At 37.3% G+C, this 20,974-nt stretch overlaps 2 protein-coding genes across 3 annotated transcripts; both read right to left on the bottom strand.

Moving 5' to 3' along the window:
• Window positions 1-294: 294 nt before the first annotated feature.
• On the bottom strand, window positions 295-4,354 carry LOC146911903 (RNA-binding (RRM/RBD/RNP motifs) family protein). 2 transcript variants are annotated; one of them, XM_085718237.1, is made up of 6 exons: window positions 4,084-4,354; window positions 3,244-3,284; window positions 2,942-3,105; window positions 2,719-2,818; window positions 2,077-2,246; window positions 295-1,098 (listed from the first exon to the last, which is right to left on the bottom strand). In XM_085718237.1, the coding sequence occupies exons 1-6, from the start codon at window positions 4,215-4,217 to the stop codon at window positions 556-558; spliced, it is 1,152 nt and encodes a 383-aa protein (XP_085574363.1). In that variant the 5' UTR covers window positions 4,218-4,354; the 3' UTR covers window positions 295-555. The 2 variants fall into 2 exon arrangements, with proteins under 2 accessions (XP_085574363.1, XP_085574364.1); XM_085718238.1 differs by lacking the exon at window positions 3,244-3,284.
• A 1,517-nt stretch (window positions 4,355-5,871) lies between these two features.
• On the bottom strand, window positions 5,872-6,306 carry LOC146911902 (uncharacterized). Its single transcript, XM_085717915.1, has one exon. It carries the CDS (start codon window positions 6,304-6,306, stop codon window positions 5,872-5,874), a length of 435 nt encoding a protein of 144 aa, XP_085574041.1.
• Between the last annotated feature and the right edge of the window lie 14,668 nt (window positions 6,307-20,974).

Here is a 20,974-nt window from a genome sequence, read left to right as displayed (position 1 = left end):
GATAATAGGCCAGGTCAACAAATGCATAAAAAAACACATGAACAAATTCAATGCACCAATCACTGGGAAACACGTGATAACGATGATTATGGCCACCAAAATTTCCCCATCATTTTATAATTAGAGCCAAAGAAAATACGACGACACCAGATACATTTTTCCCCTAATATTAGATATAATCATAACTCAGACAAGACACGGCCACACTTACTGCAGAAAAAATTGGAGAAATTTTCTTATAAAATAACAAATTAGTATGTTGCGATCCCATGAAATAAACATAAAGGCGGTAGATAAGAAATGTCACAAGTAAAAACGAACAAAGTTGAAAAAATCTAAAATACAATCATCTGCACATTTGCAGCTTTTACATCAATCAGAGAACATGCTTTGAAAGGGCAAGGAAAAATTGTTTGGACTTCTAGAGTCATGGTTAATGTAAGTTTCCTTAACATCTTAAAAAAATTGGAAATATGTAGCCCAATTGAAGAACCAACCACAAACTACAATTTAATTTTGATGCATTCCTCGATTAAAAATGCTTGGTATAAGTTTCTATCTTCCGTACGGATGATATCGACCAGCACCACCATATCCACCTCTGCTTCCATAGAAGGAAGCTCCACTAGCAGCTCCTCCATATCCACCGCCAAGGCTGGCATCATAGCCACTTTGATATGCACCAGCACCAGAAGAACCACCTCCGCCAGCAGCAGCACCTGCACCGGCACCACCATATGCCCCATAACTCTCACCAGGTCCGCCATACCCACTAAGATCATAACCGCTTCTAAAGCTTCCACCATAACGGCCTGCATATGCTAGAGAAGGATCTCCTCTGTAGGGTCCCCCCATTGCTCCAGCATATCCACCATACCCAGCAAACTCACTTCCATAGCCACCATATGGACCACCTCTACCACCATAAGCACTGCCAGACCTGCTGTAACCACCCCCAACACCACCAAATCCGCCACCAAATCCATCATAAGCATCTCCATACCCACCACTGCCGTATGAAGACCTTGAGTCATTGTAGCGCTTGGATGATGGAGGTGGTGCATTTGCCTTCTTTGGTTCAGCCTTCTTGATTTCCACCTACAAAGGAACAATAACAAAGTTAATGTATCGACAACAATTGCATTAAATGAAGAAAATAAAACAGAAAAAAAAATCTGGGAAAAATGTAAAGAAAAAATGTTGGAACAAAATTACACATGATGTAAAAAATGATTGTAACTCTCAAGGTAAAAACCAGTAAACACTTGAATTTAAGAAAAACCTATTCCAGATTTATATGATAAATTGGATAATGTATTATTGAAGGCAACAAGCTCTTGCAAATGGGGTCATGTTGGGAAAATAAATTAAAGAATACCCCAACAAAATGAATTTCTAACTCCAAAGAAGAAAGAAACGTGGTTGAACTACATTCACTTACACTAGCTTCCTATAGTAGCTTCAGCATATTTACACAATTCAATACAAATCATAAAACAACCTAATAAAAAATGAAGCTCGGCCAACGACCAAGGTTAACATTGTTGGACACGAGCATAACAAACCAAAGTATATTGGTTGTCAATCATCTCCAACAATAATCAATTTCAAGAAAGAGCCATGATTTCTTACTTTCCTATTTACATAAATAGTAAAGTCAAAGCATGGCACTTTAATTATTGATGCTTGAAGGAATTGATTATTGTTGGTGTGATTCACAACCAAAAGTCTTCAGTCATGATTCTCATGAACAACGAAGCCATAAATGAACAAACCACCGCCTAAAGGCTTAAACTTTTGGAAGAGTTGGTTTTTCACATATAAGAAAAAAATGTAACTCAGGGTACTGAAAAACCAAAGAAGCCAACGTCAACTGTTTTCTATCCAAATGCCATTTTAACATGACCGTTACACCAAAATAATCTCAAAATTGAAACATAAACCACAAGATTTTGAAGTCAATTACAGTAATCATACCCCCCATTACTAGCGTTTATCCTATGACCTATTATATATGCTGTGTGTAAATTACAACAATGGAATGCAATTATTCATTGTCAATAAAAGATTTCTCACCTGAGTGCCAGCAAACTCAATCTTATTCCCCATAGATAGAAGATCATCAACAGCTTCCTCGGTGTCAAAGGTGACAAACCCAAAGCCACGGGAACGATTAGTAGAGTGGTCACGCATTATTTGGTGATCTTTGACTTCTCCATAGCGTGTGAAAAAATCTCTAAATTCATCTGCACAGGAACATCTCAATGTAAAAATAATATCAACAAAAGCAAGGTTCCATTTGCTGGGTCTATTTTATGTTAAACAAGCTAGTTTCCAAATCAAAAACTTAATTTTGGAGTTTAAACAGTAGCTTATGTTGATATTAACTGAGCTTTAAGGAAAGAAAGGTGGGGTCATAATTAAAAATAGTCAATTTACTCACCACCATACAAATATTATGCATGTCTAAGTGATTCACAAGACTTTTTAAGTGAAAAAAACTTTAAAATATACGGTAAACTAAAAAAATAAGGGAGCTGACTGAGAACAATATCAGACAAAGCCTCTGACATATCCTAAACAGTAATCTCCGGCTTTGAATTATAGAATCTGAAACTTAAATAAGTAAGCTCTCTCACGGTGCTGCTATGAGTCCGCCTAAGTGATAACCTCAGTCAAGCATCGAAAAATTAGCTGCTGTCTAAACAGATAACCTACCTTCAGTCACATTTGAAGGAATACCACCTACAAATATTTTCTTTGTCCTAAAATCCTTAGAGCCAACAGCTCCCCTTGGTATAGTCCGCTTAATCTCAACCTATAATATATAATCCCAAAACCATATAAGAGCCAGCTATGTATCCATTAACTTAACACTATATAATCAAAACAAAACGAGTAAAATCCTATGCAAAGACATGGTAGAAAAAACAATTCATACTTGTTTGCTGTTGATGATATGAGAGTCCTCGATGACTTTATCAACCACAGATGGATCAGCATAAGTAATAAACCCAAACCCACGAGGCTGTCCAGTTTTCCTGTCCTTCATGATGACAGAATCAGTAATCTCACCATATTTACCGAAGTGCTTGATAAATTGGGCTGCAAAACACAAAACCCAACCGAAACAGGTAAGAAATCGATACACAAAGGTACAAATCAGCACAATTCAGAGGGAATAAAAACCCTAAAATAATTAAGATCAAATTATAACTGAATGAAGACAAAGCAAGCACTAACCAATGGTCGTTTCTCTCGCTAAACCACCTATAAATATCTTTCTGCAAATTATGGAAAACCAAATCTAAAAATATTAGCATCTAATCTAAACACATGTAACAACAACAACAACAACAAAGCAAAAAAAAACCTTTTCTAAAATCAATATAAACTGATTTGCTCGAGGTTCAAACTAATCAATTTCTTAGAAAACAAACAGAATCAGTACAAAATCCTAAGACATTGTTGTATTATATATATATATATATATATATATATATATATATATATATATATATTTCAATTTAATTAACAAAAAGACCCTTTTCTTGAAAACCCTTTTCACAAGGTTCCAATTCTATAATTTATCAGGAAAAAAAAAAAAACAAAACAAAATTAGCGATAAATTCTAAAAAAAATGTGATACACACACACACACACACACACTTAAACTTATTAACAAAAAAAAAACCTTTTTCTACGAAAACAAACCTAAAAATTAAATTATTATAAACTATAAACTGATTTTCTCAAATTTCCTCAGAAAACAAACAGAATTAGTGAAAAATGTAAAAAAACCTAAATTGAACAGTTATAAACTGATTTTCCCAAGGTTCCAATCCTTCAATTGAGAAAAATAAAACCCTTTATTGTATTTAATTAACAAAAAAAAAACCCTTTTATTAGATACCTAATCTTTATAAACTAATCTTCTTCAATTTCCTCAGATAGCAAACAGAATAATGAAAAATTCAGAACCCCTTTTCTATGAAACCCTAAAAAATTGAATCTTTATAAACTAATTTTCTCAAATTTCAATGTCCCAATTCAAAAAATCAACAAAGAGGAAAAAAGAGTTACCCAGGACTAGCACCATCACCGGTAAGGGATTGAGAGTTATGGTGTTGTTGTTCATGTTCGTGTTCATAGTTTCTAGCGACGTCGTTTTGTTCACCTCCGGTTCCAATGACGTGTTCGTTTTTGGGTGATTCCATTGATTGATTGTGATGAATTGAGTTTTTAGGGTTTGGATTTGGAAGATAAGAAGAAGAGAAGAAGAGAAAAAGTGAAACCCTATATTAGAGAGAGAGAGAGAGAGAGAGAGATTGCGTTATATTTTTGTGTTGTGTGTGTATGTTTCTCTAAATCTAAAACCCTTTCCTTTGTTTTGTTCTGATTGTTATTCCATTTTATTTTGATTTTGATTGCAATGTTATATACACCTTTCTTGGGCTTCATCTATTATACGGGCCTTTCTTATGTTTCATTATTGGGAGTTACTTTTCCCACCCTATGGCCTTCTCGCGCGCCCTGCAAAAATTCCAAAAATACCCCTAATCCGGATTACGTTTTCCGAACCAGATTGTTAGTGTTTCCGGAATATAAAATCCGGACAAATACGATATGAATATTTTGTGTCTTTCTTTGATGTCAAGGGTCTCTGTTAACCGTTATACGACCCCCGCATAAGCTGCAATGCAATTGCAGGGGTCGTATGAGCGGTCAACAATGACCATGACACCACAAACACTCCTAAAAGCTACCTAAAAAACATAAATTTTTTGAAGAAATGTAAGAAAGGATGTGAAGAAGAATGAAGGAAAATGTTGAAGATCCAAGCCTTTTTATAGCCTAAAACAAGTACTAGGTGATTTGTAAGTCAAAGAAAACGTGTTTTTCATTCAAAACAGTCCAAAAAACGCTTTAAAACTCCACTAACCGGCCAAACCTTTGGTGAAACGTCACTGGCCAAGTTGTTACTGAGTGCTTCCGGATTATATAATCCGAAATGCATGCAGTATTTCCGGATTATATAGTCTGAACGGCACCAGAATAACAAATAATGAATCTTTTGGTAAGGTGGTTCGAAGAGGAGCTTTTGAACTCGATCTTGCCGGCCTGCCAACTGACATGTTACGATCGGCAGGCCGACATGATCGAGTTCATAAGAACCTTTTCGTTGGAGTTAGATCTGCAACACAATGAAGAAAGACAAGGTGTTTTCAAGAGGATTTCTTTGAGTTAGATCATGCTGCCTTGCCAAATGACATATTCATCTGGCAGGCAGCAAGATCTAACTCATAGAAACCTCTTGATATTTTTGAGTTATCTCTCTATCAAGGAGGCATCAAGGACTATCTATATATTTTTGACAACATGCTGAGGATCTTCATCATGTCGTTATATAGAGATCTATATATTTAAAACAGCGTGAGAAAGATCCTCAGCTTGATGACAAAAATTTGCATGGTTTGCTTTGGTGTGTTTGTGTGTTTTGATGGTATTGAAGGTGAAAACCGAAGAGGATGTATTTATAGAGATCCTTGGATGTTGTGGACCACATAAACTCTTAGTGCAATGTGGTCCATACAAAAGAATCCTATGTTGAGTCATTCCGGATTACGTTTTCCGGAATATACTTACGCCCTATGTTTTGCCGGATTACGTAGTCCGAAAAGCATATATTTGGTTATTTTTATCACATCTTTGCCGTAAATTAAAACATAATAACGCCGCACGCAATTAAATTCAACAACAGATAACTAACACGCAATTAAAACATAATGCAACAACTTAATTCAACAACACATTACTAACATGCAATTAAAACAACATAAAACACGCGATTAATTAAAACATAACACATTATCATGGATCATTTAAACTAACTTCTTCCTCCTCTGGTCCCTCCAACAGAGCCCTGATCTCTTCGTAGTTCCTGGGCCGGTGCAAACTTTTCAAAATTTGTTCAGTAGATCTAACCAAAGAAGCGTCCAACTCGATCGGTCCTCTAGCGCTGTGTTGACCAAAGACAGAGAACATGGTTCTGACGTCGTCGTCGTTTGTGAGTTTCATCCGGCTGAAACGAAGAGATCCGGCTGAGTCGGACAATGGACATCGATATTCGACACCGACCACCCTCCTAGTGTCTTTGCGGTTGAGTTGACGGTTGATTTGATCTAGCTCATCCTTCAGCCCGGAGAGGGTGACATCGTTGCGAATCCTAAACAGATGGGGTGGTGTTCCACCGTTGTAGTAGACTGCCGCTAGCTTGGTGTTCGGATCAAAGACAGGGAATTCCATTTTTTTTCTGGTGTAGTTTATGTAACGCCCGTCTTAACTATTTAATTAATTTGATGAAGTTTAGAATATATTTATAAATATATGCTTATATGATTTATGATTTGAGTAATTTATATGATTTATGATTTGAGTAAGTTATATGATTCATGAATAAATTATGTGGAGTATATGATGTTGAGAAGTTGTTATGTTGGTGTGACTTATTTTATTATTAAATAAAATAAGATATTAGAAAATAAAATAAAAATATTAGAAGTTGGGCTGTGAGGTGGAAAGAGTAAGTTTATAGGTGAGATGAGTAATAAGAGTAAATAAATAATACAGACATAAGTGGGAAACGTTTTTACGTGAAACGCTTTTGGAGAAAAGGGAGAAAAGTCAGAAGAGGAGAACCAGAGGGAGAGGCTATCGATTCTGCAATTACAAGGTAAGGGTGAGACTAATTTTCAATATTATTAAGAATATGATTCTATAGGATGAATTTAGCATGATTAGATTAGGTTTTGGTGAGAATTGGGAATTTGGTTTAAGACCGAATATGATGATTGATTCATGAAAAGATGTTAGGTTGATGTTAAATTAGTGAACAGAACTTAGATACACCATAAGATGATAATTAGATGTTGAATTGAGGTTAGAATTAGGAGATTAAGTGAAAAGTTGGAATTTTTAGGTTTCTGGCCGTACTGACATTCATCGCTCGCACCTGCGAGCAAGAACACTCGCATCTGCGAGCTAGAACCCAGAACTCGCAACTGCGAGCAACACAACTCGCAACTGCGAGTGACCTGTGAGCTCGCAACTGCGAGCAGAATAACTCGCCACTGCGAGTAAATACGTAGGAACCCAGAATGCACACTTTGCTCGCCATTGCGAGTGAAGTTACTCGCCACTGCGAGTTAGGCTGTTAGTTGCCCAAAATTGTCCCGATGCGATCCTTTCGCACGTGTAGTCTTGAGATGATCTTAGAAGTAAGTTAGAGAGCTGTTTAGGATGCTCTCATAAGCTCCAGAAGTCTGTTATGGTGACTGAAATTAGGAGTGTTGCTACATGAATGCTATAATGATGTTTTGTGCTATTTATATTGATGTAATTAATTCTTTATGTGAATGTTAACACATTCCAGTGTTGTTAATTGTTGTGTGTTGCTGCTGTTTTCTGTTGTCGACTGTAGTGTCTTGAGGTTGCATGAGTCGGTCTATGTTGTTGGAATTTAAGAAGTTGTCCATGATTATGAGTCGTATGAGTTGTACACGTCGTTGTCTAAGTTGTTGGAAGTCGAGTTCATTGCATACTCATTAAAGTTGGGGGCTTTAGGCCCGGCAGCCTTTGTGCTCATTAAAGTTGGGGGCTTTAGGCCCGGCAGCCTTTGTGCTCATTAAAGTTGGGGGCTTTAGGCCCGGCAGCCTTTGTGCTCATTAAAGTTGGGGGCTTTAGGCCCGGCAGCCTTTGTGCTCATTAAAGTTGGGGGCTTTAGGCCCGGCAGCCTTTGTGCTCACACGTTGAAGAGCCTATTATGCTCATTTTGTTGTTGATTGGTACCACATGCATTTGCATATCAAGAAGTTCATGAAGTTTGAGTTGTCAAGTTGTTGTTGAGTTGATAGAGTTGCATGGCCAAAGATGAGTTGTGTCGTCAAGTTGAGTGTTAAGTTGATTATGATTCGTGATGAAAATTAGTAATGATATTTGATGATTGTATTTGTTATGAAATGAAAATATACCGATTGTTAATTGTTGACATGTTATTAATGTTTAAGTTGTTAAATGCATTTTATTGGATTATATGCTTAATGTATTGATTATGATATCTCACCCCTTCTGCGTATATGTTACCTCGACCGTGGGTAATGTGCAGGTAATAAAGATTAGAGGCGTTCATGAGTGGACTCTCAGTTGGTGTCTAGGTGCTCTGATACGTAACGGGATGGGGCTTGCTTTTACTTCTATTCCTTACGTGTCTCTTTTATGAACTAATTTATGAGGTTTTCCAATAAGGCCTGCGTGCCAAGACTTTTAGATGTTGAACTATTTTCCGCTGCAACAATTTTAAGATTTTCATGATGTTGAATTTGAAGGATAATTATTATTATCCGTTTTATGATTTAAATGAAGTATGTGACATTCCGTTGTGATCAAAATACTCTGATTTTAAATGAAATTTTTATGTTGGGAAAACGGGGTGTTACAATTGGTATCAGAGCCTGGTCGGTCCGTCCGGCCAAGTAGTGAGTCGAGTTGTGTCCTTAGCAGTGGGAATACCACTATTATGATATTCTAAACGTTGTGTGTTGTGCAGAGAAGAGACCTGGAGGCTGCGAATCTTATTTGCTATAAGAGGACTAGAATGGCTGGAAGAAATGATGCTGCGATTGCTGCTGCCTTGGAAGCTGTAGCCCAAGCTGTGGGACAACATCCAAATGCTGGTGCTGGTGCGAATGCTGATGTGAGAATGTTGGAGACCTTTCTGAGAAATCATCCTCCTACCTTCAAAGGAAGGTACGACCCTGATGGAGCACAGACGTGGCTCAAGGAGGTTGAGAGAATTTTCAGAGTGATGCAATGTACTGATGATCAGAAGGTGCGTTTTGGAACGCATATGCTGGCTGAGGAAGCTGATGACTGGTGGGTGGGCCTCCAACCTACCCTAGAGCAGGATGATGCAGTTATTACTTGGGTTGTGTTCAAGAGAGAATTCCTGAACAGATATTTTCCTGAGGATGTTCGCGGGAGAAAAGAGATCGAGTTCCTTGAGCTAAAGCAAGGAAACATGTCGGTGACAGAGTATGCAGCAAAGTTTGTGGAGCTGGCTCAGTTCTATCCACACTACACGGGGGACAATGCTGAGTTCTCCAAGTGTATCAAGTTTGAGAATGGTTTGCGTGCTGATATTAAGCGAGCCATTGGTTACCAACAGATCCGTGACTTTTCTGCTTTGGTGAGCAGATGCAGAATCTATGAAGATGACAGCAAAGCTCATTATAAGATTATGAGTGAGAAGAGGGGTAAGGGCCAACAAAGTCGCCCAAAGCCTTACAGTGCTCCTGCTGACAAAGGAAAAGGAAGAGCTAATGATGAGAGGAGGTCTAATAAGAAGGATGCTGGTGCTGAGGTTGTTTGTTACACTTGTGGCGAGAAAGGCCATAAGAGTACTGCTTGTACTAAGGATATTAAACGGTGCTTTCGTTGTGGCAGTAAGGGACATACACTTGCAGAGTGTAAGCATGCGGACATTGTGTGTTTTAACTGCAAAGAAGAGGGTCATATTGGGTCTCAGTGTACGAATCCGAAGAAGACTCAGACTAGAGGGAAAGTGTTTGCTTTGACTGGTACTCAGACTGAAAATGAGGATCGTTTGATCAGAGGTACTTGTTATATTAACAATACTCCTTTAGTTGCTATTATTGATACTGGTGCTACACATTGTTTTGTTGCTTTTGATTGTGCTTCTAAGTTGGGTCTTGCTGTGTCTGATATGAGTGGAGAAATGGTCGTCGAAACTCCAGCTAAGGGTTCGGTGACTACTTCTCTTGTTTGCTTACGATGTCCTTTGTCTATGTTTGATCGTGATTTTGAGATTGATTTAGTTTGCCTGCCTCTGAGTGGAATGGATGTAATTCTTGGTATGAACTGGTTAGAGTACAACCATGTTCTCATTAACTGTTTTAGTAAGACGGTGCGTTTCTCTTCTGCTGAAGAGGAAAGTGGAGCGGAATTTTTGTCTACTAAGCAGCTGAAGCAATTAGAACGCGATGGGATCTTGATGTTTTCCTTGATGGCATCCTTATCTTTGGAGAATCAAGCAGTGATTGATAAGTTGCAGGTGGTGTGTGATTTTCCTGAAGTTTTCCCTGATGAAATCCCTGATGTACCACCGGAAAGAGAAGTTGAATTTTCTATTGACCTTGTTCCGGGAACGAAGCCTGTGTCTATGACACCTTACCGTATGTCAGCTTCTGAGTTGGCTGAGTTGAAGAAACAGTTGGAGGATTTGCTAGATAAGAAGTTCATTAGACCGAGTGTTTCACCTTGGGGAGCGCCGGTATTGTTGGTTAAGAAGAAAGATGGAAGTATGAGGTTGTGCATTGATTATCGACAACTGAATAAAGTAACTATAAAGAATAGATATCCACTTCCTAGAATTGATGATTTGATGGACCAGCTGGTGGGTGCACGTGTGTTCAGCAAGATTGATTTAAGGTCGGGTTATCATCAGATTAAAGTAAAAGATGAAGATATGCAGAAGACGGCCTTTAGGACGCGATATGGTCATTATGAATATAAGGTGATGCCTTTTGGTGTGAGTAATGCGCCTGGCGTGTTTATGGAGTATATGAATCGCATTTTCCATGCATTTTTGGATCGCTTTGTGGTTGTGTTCATCGATGATATTTTGATTTACTCTAAGACAGAAGAAGAACATGCAGAACATTTGAAAATCGTTTTGCAAGTGCTGAAAGAGAAGAAGCTGTATGCTAAATTGTCTAAGTGTGAATTCTGGTTGAACGAGGTAAGTTTTCTGGGCCATGTTATTTCTAGTAGTGGTATTGCAGTTGATCCATCTAAAGTTGAAGCAGTATCACAATGGGAGACTCCTAGGTCAGTTACAGAGATTAGAAGCTTTTTTGGGTTTGGCAGGATACTATCGAAGATTTATAGAAGGATTTTCTAAGTTGGCACTTCCGTTAACACAGTTGACGTGTAAAGGTAAAACCTTTGTGTGGGATGTTCATTGTGAGAACAGTTTTAATGAATTGAAGAAGCGTTTGACGACGGCTCCAGTTTTGATTTTGCCAAAACCTGATGAACCTTTTGCGGTGTTTTGTGATGCGTCCAAATTGGGCTTAGGCGGTGTGCTTATGCAAGATGGTAAAGTTGTTGCTTATGCATCAAGACAGTTGAGAACTCATGAACGAAACTATCCTACGCATGACCTTGAATTAGCTGCAGTCGTATTTGTCCTTAAGATCTGGAGACATTACTTGTATGGTTCGAGATTTGAGGTGTTTAGTGATCACAAGAGCTTGAAGTATTTGTTTGATCAGAAAGAACTGAATATGCGACAGCGGCGGTGGCTCGAATTGTTGAAGGATTATGACTTTAGTTTGAATTACCATCCGGGTAAAGCTAATGTTGTTGCGGATGCCTTAAGTAGGAAGAGTTTACATGTGTCTGCTATGATGGTGAAGGAATTTGAACTACTTGAACAGTTTAGAGATATGAGCTTAGTTTGTGAAATGTCGTCTCGGAGCGTTAAGTTAGGAATGCTGAAAATTGATAACGATTTCTTGAAAAGTATTAGAGATGCACAGAAGGTTGATGTTAAGTTTGTGGACTTGTTGGTTGCTAGTAATCAAACTGAAGATGGTGACTTTAAAGTCGATGATCAAGGTGTGTTGAGGCTCCGAGGTAGGATTTGTATTCCAGACTATGATGAGATAAAAAGGATGATTCTGGAAGAGAGTCATAGGAGCAGCTTGAGCATTCATCCGGGAGCTACAAAGATGTATCATGATTTAAAGAAGCTGTTTTGGTGGTCAGGATTGAAACGTGATGTGGCACAATTTGTGTACTCTTGTTTGATTTGTCAGAAGTCGAAGGTAGAGCATCAGAAACCTGCTGGGTTGATGACACCGTTAGATGTACCAGAATGGAAATGGGATAGTATATCCATGGATTTTGTGACAAGTTTACCGAATACTCCTAAGGGAAATGACGCTATTTGGGTGATTGTTGACAGATTGACGAAGTCGGCACATTTCCTTCCGATTAATATTAGTTTTCCTGTGGCTCAGTTGGCAGAGATTTATATTCGAGACATAGTGAAATTGCATGGTGTTCCTTCAAGCATCGTGTCAGATAGAGATCCAAGATTTACTTCTAGATTTTGGAAGAGTTTGCAAGAGGCTTTAGGCTCTAAGTTGAGATTGAGTTCGGCTTATCATCCTCAAACAAATGGTCAGTCGGAAAGAACGATTCAGTCACTCGAAGACTTGTTGAGAGTTTGTGTACTTGAGCAAGGTGGAACTTGGGATAGTCATCTTCCGTTGATAGAGTTCACTTGTAATAACAGCTATCATTCAAGTATTGGGATGGCACCTTTCGAGGCTTTGTATGGTCGGAGGTGTAGGACTCCGTTGTGTTGGTTTGAGACCGGTGAAAGTGTGGTTCTAGGACCAGAAATTGTTCAACAGACTACTGAGAAGGTGAAGATGATTCAAGAGAAGATGAAAGCGTCGCAGAGTCGACAGAAGAGCTACCATGATAAGCGTAAGAAAGACCTTGAGTTTCAAGAGGGAGACCATGTGTTCTTGAGAGTTACTCCAACGACCGGTGTCGGTCGTGCATTGAAGTCAAAGAAGTTGACTCCAAAGTTTATTGGTCCTTATCAGATATCCGAGAGAATTGGCACGGTGGCTTACAGAGTTGGCTTACCACCGCATTTATCAAATTTGCATGATGTGTTCCATGTGTCGCAATTGAGGAAGTATATTCCAGACTCGTCCCATGTGATTCAGAGTGATGATGTGCAAGTTAGAGATAACCTTACGGTAGAGACCTTACCCTTGAGGATTGATGATCGCAAGATGAAGACGTTGAGAGGCAAGGAGATTCCTCTAGTGAGAGTTGTTTGGAGTGGAGCGACTGGTGAAAGCCTGACATGGGAGCTAGAGAGTAAGATGATGGAGTCTTATCCAGAGTTGTTTTCTTGAGGTAAATTTTCGAGGACGAAAATTCTATAAGTTGGGGAGAGTTGTAACGCCCGTCTTAACTATTTAATTAATTTGATGAAGTTTAGAATATATTTATAAATATATGCTTATATGATTTATGATTTGAGTAATTTATATGATTTATGATTTGAGTAAGTTATATGATTCATGAATAAATTATGTGGAGTATATGATGTTGAGAAGTTGTTATGTTGGTGTGACTTATTTTATTATTAAATAAAATAAGATATTAGAAAATAAAATAAAAATATTAGAAGTTGGGCTGTGAGGTGGAAAGAGTAAGTTTATAGGTGAGATGAGTAATAAGAGTAAATAAATAATACAGACATAAGTGAGAAACGTTTTTACGTGAAACGCTTTTGGAGAAAAGGGAGAAAAGTCAGAAGAGGAGAACCAGAGGGAGAGGCTATCGATTCTGCAATTACAAGGTAAGGGTGAGACTAATTTTCAATATTATTAAGAATATGATTCTATAGGATGAATTTAGCATGATTAGATTAGGTTTTGGTGAGAATTGGGAATTTGGTTTAAGACCGAATATGATGATTGATTCATGAAAAGATGTTAGGTTGATGTTAAATTAGTGAACAGAACTTAGATACACCATAAGATGATAATTAGATGTTGAATTGAGGTTAGAATTAGGAGATTAAGTGAAAAGTTGGAATTTTTAGGTTTCTGGCCGTACTGACATTCATCGCTCGCACCTGCGAGCAAGAACACTCGCATCTGCGAGCTAGAACCCAGAACTCACAACTGCGAGCAACACAACTCGCAACTGCGAGTGACCTGTGAGCTCGCAACTGCGAGCAGAATAACTCGCCACTGCGAGTAAATACGTAGGAACCCAGAATGCACACTTTGCTCGCCATTGCGAGTGAAGTTACTCGCCACTGCGAGTTAGGCTGTTAGTTGCCCAAAATTGTCCCGATGCGATCCTTTCGCACGTGTAGTCTTGAGATGATCTTAGAAGTAAGTTAGAGAGCTGTTTAGGATGCTCTCATAAGCTCCAGAAGTCTGTTATGGTGACTGAAATTAGGAGTGTTGCTACATGAATGCTATAATGATGTTTTGTGCTATTTATATTGATGTAATTAATTCTTTATGTGAATGTTAACACATTCCAGTGTTGTTAATTGTTGTGTGTTGCTGCTGTTTTCTGTTGTCGACTGTAGTGTCTTGAGGTTGCATGAGTCGGTCTATGTTGTTGGAATTTAAGAAGTTGTCCATGATTATGAGTCGTATGAGTTGTACACGTCGTTGTCTAAGTTGTTGGAAGTCGAGTTCATTGCATACTCATTAAAGTTGGGGGCTTTAGGCCCGGCAGCCTTTGTGCTCATTAAAGTTGGGGGCTTTAGGCCCGGCAGCCTTTGTGCTCATTAAAGTTGGGGGCTTTAGGCCCGGCAGCCTTTGTGCTCATTAAAGTTGGGGGCTTTAGGCCCGGCAGCCTTTGTGCTCACACGTTGAAGAGCCTATTATGCTCATTTTGTTGTTGATTGGTACCACATGCATTTGCATATCAAGAAGTTCATGAAGTTTGAGTTGTCAAGTTGTTGTTGAGTTGATAGAGTTGCATGGCCAAAGATGAGTTGTGTCGTCAAGTTGAGTGTTAAGTTGATTATGATTCGTGATGAAAATTAGTAATGATATTTGATGATTGTATTTGTTATGAAATGAAAATATACCGATTGTTAATTGTTGACATGTTATTAATGTTTAAGTTGTTAAATGCATTTTATTGGATTATATGCTTAATGTATTGATTATGATATCTCACCCCTTCTGCGTATATGTTACCTCGACCGTGGGTAATGTGCAGGTAATAAAGATTAGAGGCGTTCATGAGTGGACTCTCAGTTGGTGTCTAGGTGCTCTGATACGTAACGGGATGGGGCTTGCTTTTACTTCTATTCCTTACGTGTCTCTTTTATGAACTAATTTATGAGGTTTTCCAATAAGGCCTGCGTGCCAAGACTTTTAGATGTTGAACTATTTTCCGCTGCAACAATTTTAAGATTTTCATGATGTTGAATTTGAAGGATAATTATTATTATCCGTTTTATGATTTAAATGAAGTATGTGACATTCCGTTGTGATCAAAATACTCTGATTTTAAATGAAATTTTTATGTTGGGAAAACGGGGTGTTACAGTTTACTTGTAATGAAAACAGGGACCCCTATTTTTAGAGGTATTTGGGCGTTGTGGACCACAAAAATTGTCGGTGCAATGCGGGCCACACAGAAGAATCCAATGCTGAAGCAATCCGGATTATACAATCCGAACCGACCCTCATCATACACAACGTCCCAAGTTTCACTTTGGGACACCCCATTATCGTCTTTTTCCGGAACACGTAATCCGGAGTGCATGTGTAATCCGGATTATATCTTCCGGACTGCACCAGAAGTTTTGGCCGGTGGTCTGCACCACAAAGAAAACATTTTTCAAACGTTTTGGGCGGTGGTCAAGTGTAAAAACACGTTTTTTGACCGGCATTGATGGCCTCCCACACGTTTTTTTATCCCCCTCCCCTATAAATATGGTTCATTTTCTCAAAAAAATTCACACCTTCTTCTTTCTTCTCTTCTCCTCTTCTACAACGATGTGTTTCCATCGTTGGCCTTTCATAGAAAGAGGCCTCTTTGGAAATCCATCAGGGGTCATATGATCGGTCAATAGGGTAGGGGTTAGTCTGAATCTGAGGTGGGTTTGTCTGGGTGTCATGTTGACCATCATGGTCTCTTGTTCCCTAGAGGCCCTTGTGCCCCCTCTGTCTCCCCACCAACAGATTTTCTTCTTCCCCGCCATCTTCTTTCCTCCCACCCTCTTTCCTCTTCATCAGTGGTTGGAGTTAGAGCTGGAGCCACTGGTATAGCTTATGTAATAGGATAGGATTAGAAATAGATTTAGGATATTATGTAATAAGCTTTTTGAAAGCTTGAAAATTATTGTAATGTATTGTTCATATATTAATAAAATGAATTGTTTTTATGTTTGTGTCTTTTTATTTATGTTTTTTAGTTTATTTTCATTTTCTTTTACGAATTGTAGACCTTACAATTGCAAAAGTTCTGGTAAAACACTATTTCGGATTATATAATCCGGATATATCTGCAAATTTCTAACAATAAAATCCGGAAAACAAAATCCGGACAAGGGGTAAAATTGGAAAAAAAAAATAGGGCGCGCGAGGAAAGGCATAGGGTGGGAAAAGTAATACTCTTCATTATTTCACGAATCTCGATTAGGTCGTTACTTTTTTTTATCAAGTAATCTTAATTGAATTCTGCTCTTTACCCAAACCGTTTCGCTCATTCCCAAAGTAAATGTCCAAAATACCCCTACGCGTGTTAACTCACGCAACATAAGTTAACTTGCGCTAGTGTTAAATTTGCGTGAGTTAATTCACGCTGCGTGACTTAAGTTACGCAAAAAAAAAACACTAAAACCCAACGTGAGTTAACTCACGCTAGTTATAAGTCTGCAAAAATCACATTGAAATCCCAACGTGAGTTAACTCACGTTGGTTTTCATGGCTAGTGGGCAACAAATATAAGACAGTGATATTGCATTAAGCGGCACAATTAGATTAACAGTTTGAATCCCTTAATTTTCTTACATGATTCAGTCTTGCAATCACTGTCTTCTGGCTGTGCTAGAGGGGTAGGTTTACATCTTATCTTATATATGTTAATATCTTAAATGGATTTTGATAAAGCGTATGGCCGAATAGTAGTATATATTGTTATGACAAACTACTACCAATGAAAGTGTATGGCCGAATAGGAGTATATCTTGTTGTTGCCCACTACCCATGACATCTGTTGCCCACTAACCATGACATGATTTTATCAAATGATTTCAATCATGTGGTCCCTACCATGAATGAATGTACTACTACTACCACTACCATGAATGGATGTACTAGTAGCAATGAAAGAAACCAACGTGAGTTAACTCACGTTGGCATTCAATGTGATTTTTACAAACTTATAACTAGCGTGAGTTAACTCACGTTGGGTTTCAGTGTATTTTTTTTTTGCGTCACTTAAGTCACGCCGCGTAACTTAAGTCACGCATCGTGAGTTAACATGCGTAAATTTAACACTAGCGTGAGTTAACATGCGTAGGGGTATTTTGGACATTTACTTTGGGTATGAGCGAAACGGTTTGGGTAAAGAGCAGAATTCATCTTAATTTTATTGTGAGAGCTAAAAGAGTTTGAGATTCCACGTGAACAAATTCAAACTATAATGTATATCTTTTGACTGCAGACTCGTACCACTCTTTCCTGCTGTAACAGCAGGTGCTGTAAGTCATGCCAGTCATCCGATCAAATCCTAGTGGCTGAGATCAAAGTGTGTGAAAACTGACAGAACAATCGTAACCGTTGGATCAATATTCAATGGCTGAGATCGACCACTGCGTGAAGCAGTTACAGCAGGGGATCGAGGTCCGAAAGGTGATACTTAGATCCAAATGTGTACCAAATCCTTTTATTTTACAAACTCTTTGCTTACGAGAACATGCAAACAGTTTGTATAATTTTTGTAACTGAAAATTAAAATGCAATCAATAATTAGTGATAATAAAGAGTTTTTTTATATTCATGTAGTAAATGTTCATGGTGAGTTATCTTGGTTTCCGATTATTATCACCTCTTTTAATGGTGAAGATCATATCACACATGTGGTGATCCATTAAATTTTCAATCACTTTCTTCACAACCACGAATCTTCAAAATTTTGATGTTTCACAATGTTTTTGCGATCTTTTCCAAGCTTCCAGTAATAAGCTAAAAATTTATATTTTTGCCTAAATACTCATTTTGGTCGTCTGCTATGGATCCAGGCGTCTGGCTACACGAAGTACACGACACAAATTTACACTACTCACTCGAGAAGCGAAGTGTCTCGCCCGGCAAGATTGGGCAAAATATCATGCTGCAATTTTAACTTTAGGTTTGTTTAACATGTGTAATATTGCACATGTTAAAGCAAATTAAAAGTAGCAACTTTTTAGCTAGGTGAACTAGTTCTCTCGCTAGGGTTGAAAGTTCCAAAATCAACTTTCCAAAGTGATGTTGGGCATGGAAAGTTCCTTCCTACTTTGGTGCTTTACATACCTTGTGCCATAAGTAAGATTACTCGTGAGTCGTGGGAATGGATTTTGATGATTTTTACTAAAAGATTGAACTTATTCGTGTCGATCCTCAATAAATTTTTATGTTTATGGATCTAACATTGTGACATCTTCCTTTCATCATATTCCTTATGAATTCAATCATTGGTTCATCCATCGCTATTTCTTTCGCTTTGATTTTTAGAATGAAGATCAATACTTCATTTAGGAGCTTACTCTTGTATAGATCTTTGTGATATTCTTGATTCATGGGTCATATCACATGTCGGATGGGAGATGGTAATGACTTACGACAATGGTTTACTCTTAACAGTCTACTCGTAGATAGATAGGTATTGGTGATAGATATCAGCAGAGTGTTCATTTCAAAACTTCTTTGCAAAACCCTCAAGTAATTGATAAAGGAGAAAAAAGAATGGAAAAAGATTCATATTATCAAATGAAAAGATAAGTAATTGCGATTAAAGATTTCCATTCAAATTGATGTGCTTTGAGCCCTGCCCCTGGAATTACATAGTCTAGTTAAGTCGAAGAGAACAATATACCTGCATTGAATTCAGATGATAGGTTTGCAATTGAGTTTCCCCTGTTATGTTGATTGTGTTTACTGCCACCCGCCTGCCAATGATAAATTATAATTATATGATATTTGCAAAGTACTCATCACAGTTTTAAATAGAATTGTGGTTTCTTTTGTTACTATTGCTGCTGTTGTTTAATTGCCCAACTCTAGTTAATTTAATTTGTTCCATAGCAGTTTTTCCGCGGTAAAGGTCCCGTCTTTTAAAACCATCCGCAATCCGTACCACATATTGAAAACCTTAGATTAGTTTTATGTCTGCTATTAAGTTGTTGGTTTACATCCTATTTAAACTCACTTCCGCAACCCAACCATGTCCTTCAATCAAGAATTAATGATATAGTAAAATGATATAGTAAAATAGTGAAATATACATTGAGGAATCATAATGTTCTTCAATCAAAGAATTAATCCATATCTCACTCTTTGATATATATATATATATATATATATACAGTGGCGGAGCCAGGATTTTTATAAAGCCCGGGCGAAAAAAAATTTGCAATACATTTACAGGGGTTTACATAAGAAACTGCAAGCAAATAATAAAAAATTTAAAGAAATTGCCCAATTTATAGAGGTTTATATAAGAAATTCAAGGGGATTTACATAAAAAATTGCAAAAAATTTGGGCCGGAGCCCGGGCGAGTGCCCGGAGCACATCATAATGTTATAACTAAAAAGTAGTTAAATGCACCTTAAGGTGTAGCTTGCTAAAACACTCCCACATAAAAACTAGTGGGTGTGTTCTAGCAAATTCCATATATATATATATATATATATATATATATATATATATATATATATATATATATATATATATATATAGAGAGAGAGAGAGAGAGAGAGAGAGAGATTAATTAGAATGGACTGACAGTGTAAACCAATTTTACACTATCAGCCAATTAAAATTATTTAATTAGACACATAGGCTTAATGTTAAAAATAGAAAAAATCAAATAAAATCTTTTTCAATAAATTCCTTCTACCCATGTTTCATATTTTAGACATTTGATGCAGCAGACGGAGAAAAAATAAAACCCTGAGCATCTTTATCTCCTCCCTGAGCATCTTTATCTCCTCCCATACCACACGCTCCATTACATAAGAGAAATATTTCTTCGTGTGAACACCAAACAATAGTGCTGAGAATTTTGAAGTATATATTCATTAAAGTATCTTCATTTTCGGTGCATAAAATAGACAATGAACTTTGGACACTCTTCACCATTACAATAAGTTATATGTGCATCATTGGTTCAATGTTCAATTTTATACATTCTTACAATAAGTTATATCTTGATGTACTTGCCAACTATGATATTCATCCTGGCATACCTTATACTCTACAGCATTGTTCGAACCAGCTACACCCTTCATCTCATGCTTGTTTTCCCGGTTATCATCAACATGGGTAGAAGGCATTTATTGAAAAATATTTTATTTGATTTCTTTCTATTTTTAACATTAAGCCTATGTGCCTAATTAATTTATTTTAAGTGTAAAGTTGTTTTACACTGTCAGTCTATTCTAATTAATCTCATATATATATAGAGGATGTATATTATGAGAATGACTCACTTATATGAGAATGATGAGAATGGTTATCAACCATTAGATCAAAAATAAATGGTTGATATTAAAACACCGCATTGAATCTCACGTGTATCTAATTAAAACCTGTCTCCTTCATCATTCCTATTCTCACCATCAGTTTCTCATAAATAACGTAAACAAATTTTTTCCTCCATAAAAAAAAAAAAAACTGAACCTTCATAGATTGATTCCCATTAGTTTTTCATAAATACATCTCAAATTGATTTTAAATTTCAATGTTAATTGTGGAACCACTTCAATTGTTTAAAACCATGTCTCCTCCGTAAACAAAAAATCTATAAAAAAGGCCCCAAATTAAATAATCAATTCAACACCAAAGGAGTACAAATTGAAATCGATATGAAAGATGAAACCACTTCAATTGTTTGGTTGTTTGATCACGATGAGAAATTGATTAAAGATGCAAGATTGAAATTGGCTTCTTGTTTAATGGTTGTCATGAATTTCACTAATATGGCGCCGACAAGAATGAGGCAGACATGGAAATAAGGGTTTCAGGAACATGGGTTCGAGGTTTTTTTTTTTTTTTACACAAAATCCCTATATTGAAATTGAAGATTGAAATTAGAATACAATCAGATTTAAATCGAAAT

This window comes from Medicago sativa, chromosome 6 (genome assembly GCF_051527215.1).
Source record: "Medicago sativa cultivar Bolivia chromosome 6, Bolivia_mono, whole genome shotgun sequence".
NCBI classification, from domain to species: domain Eukaryota; kingdom Viridiplantae; phylum Streptophyta; class Magnoliopsida; order Fabales; family Fabaceae; genus Medicago; species Medicago sativa.
The sequence above is the reverse complement of the archived record's forward strand: the minus strand, read 5'-3'. Positions and strand labels throughout refer to the sequence as shown.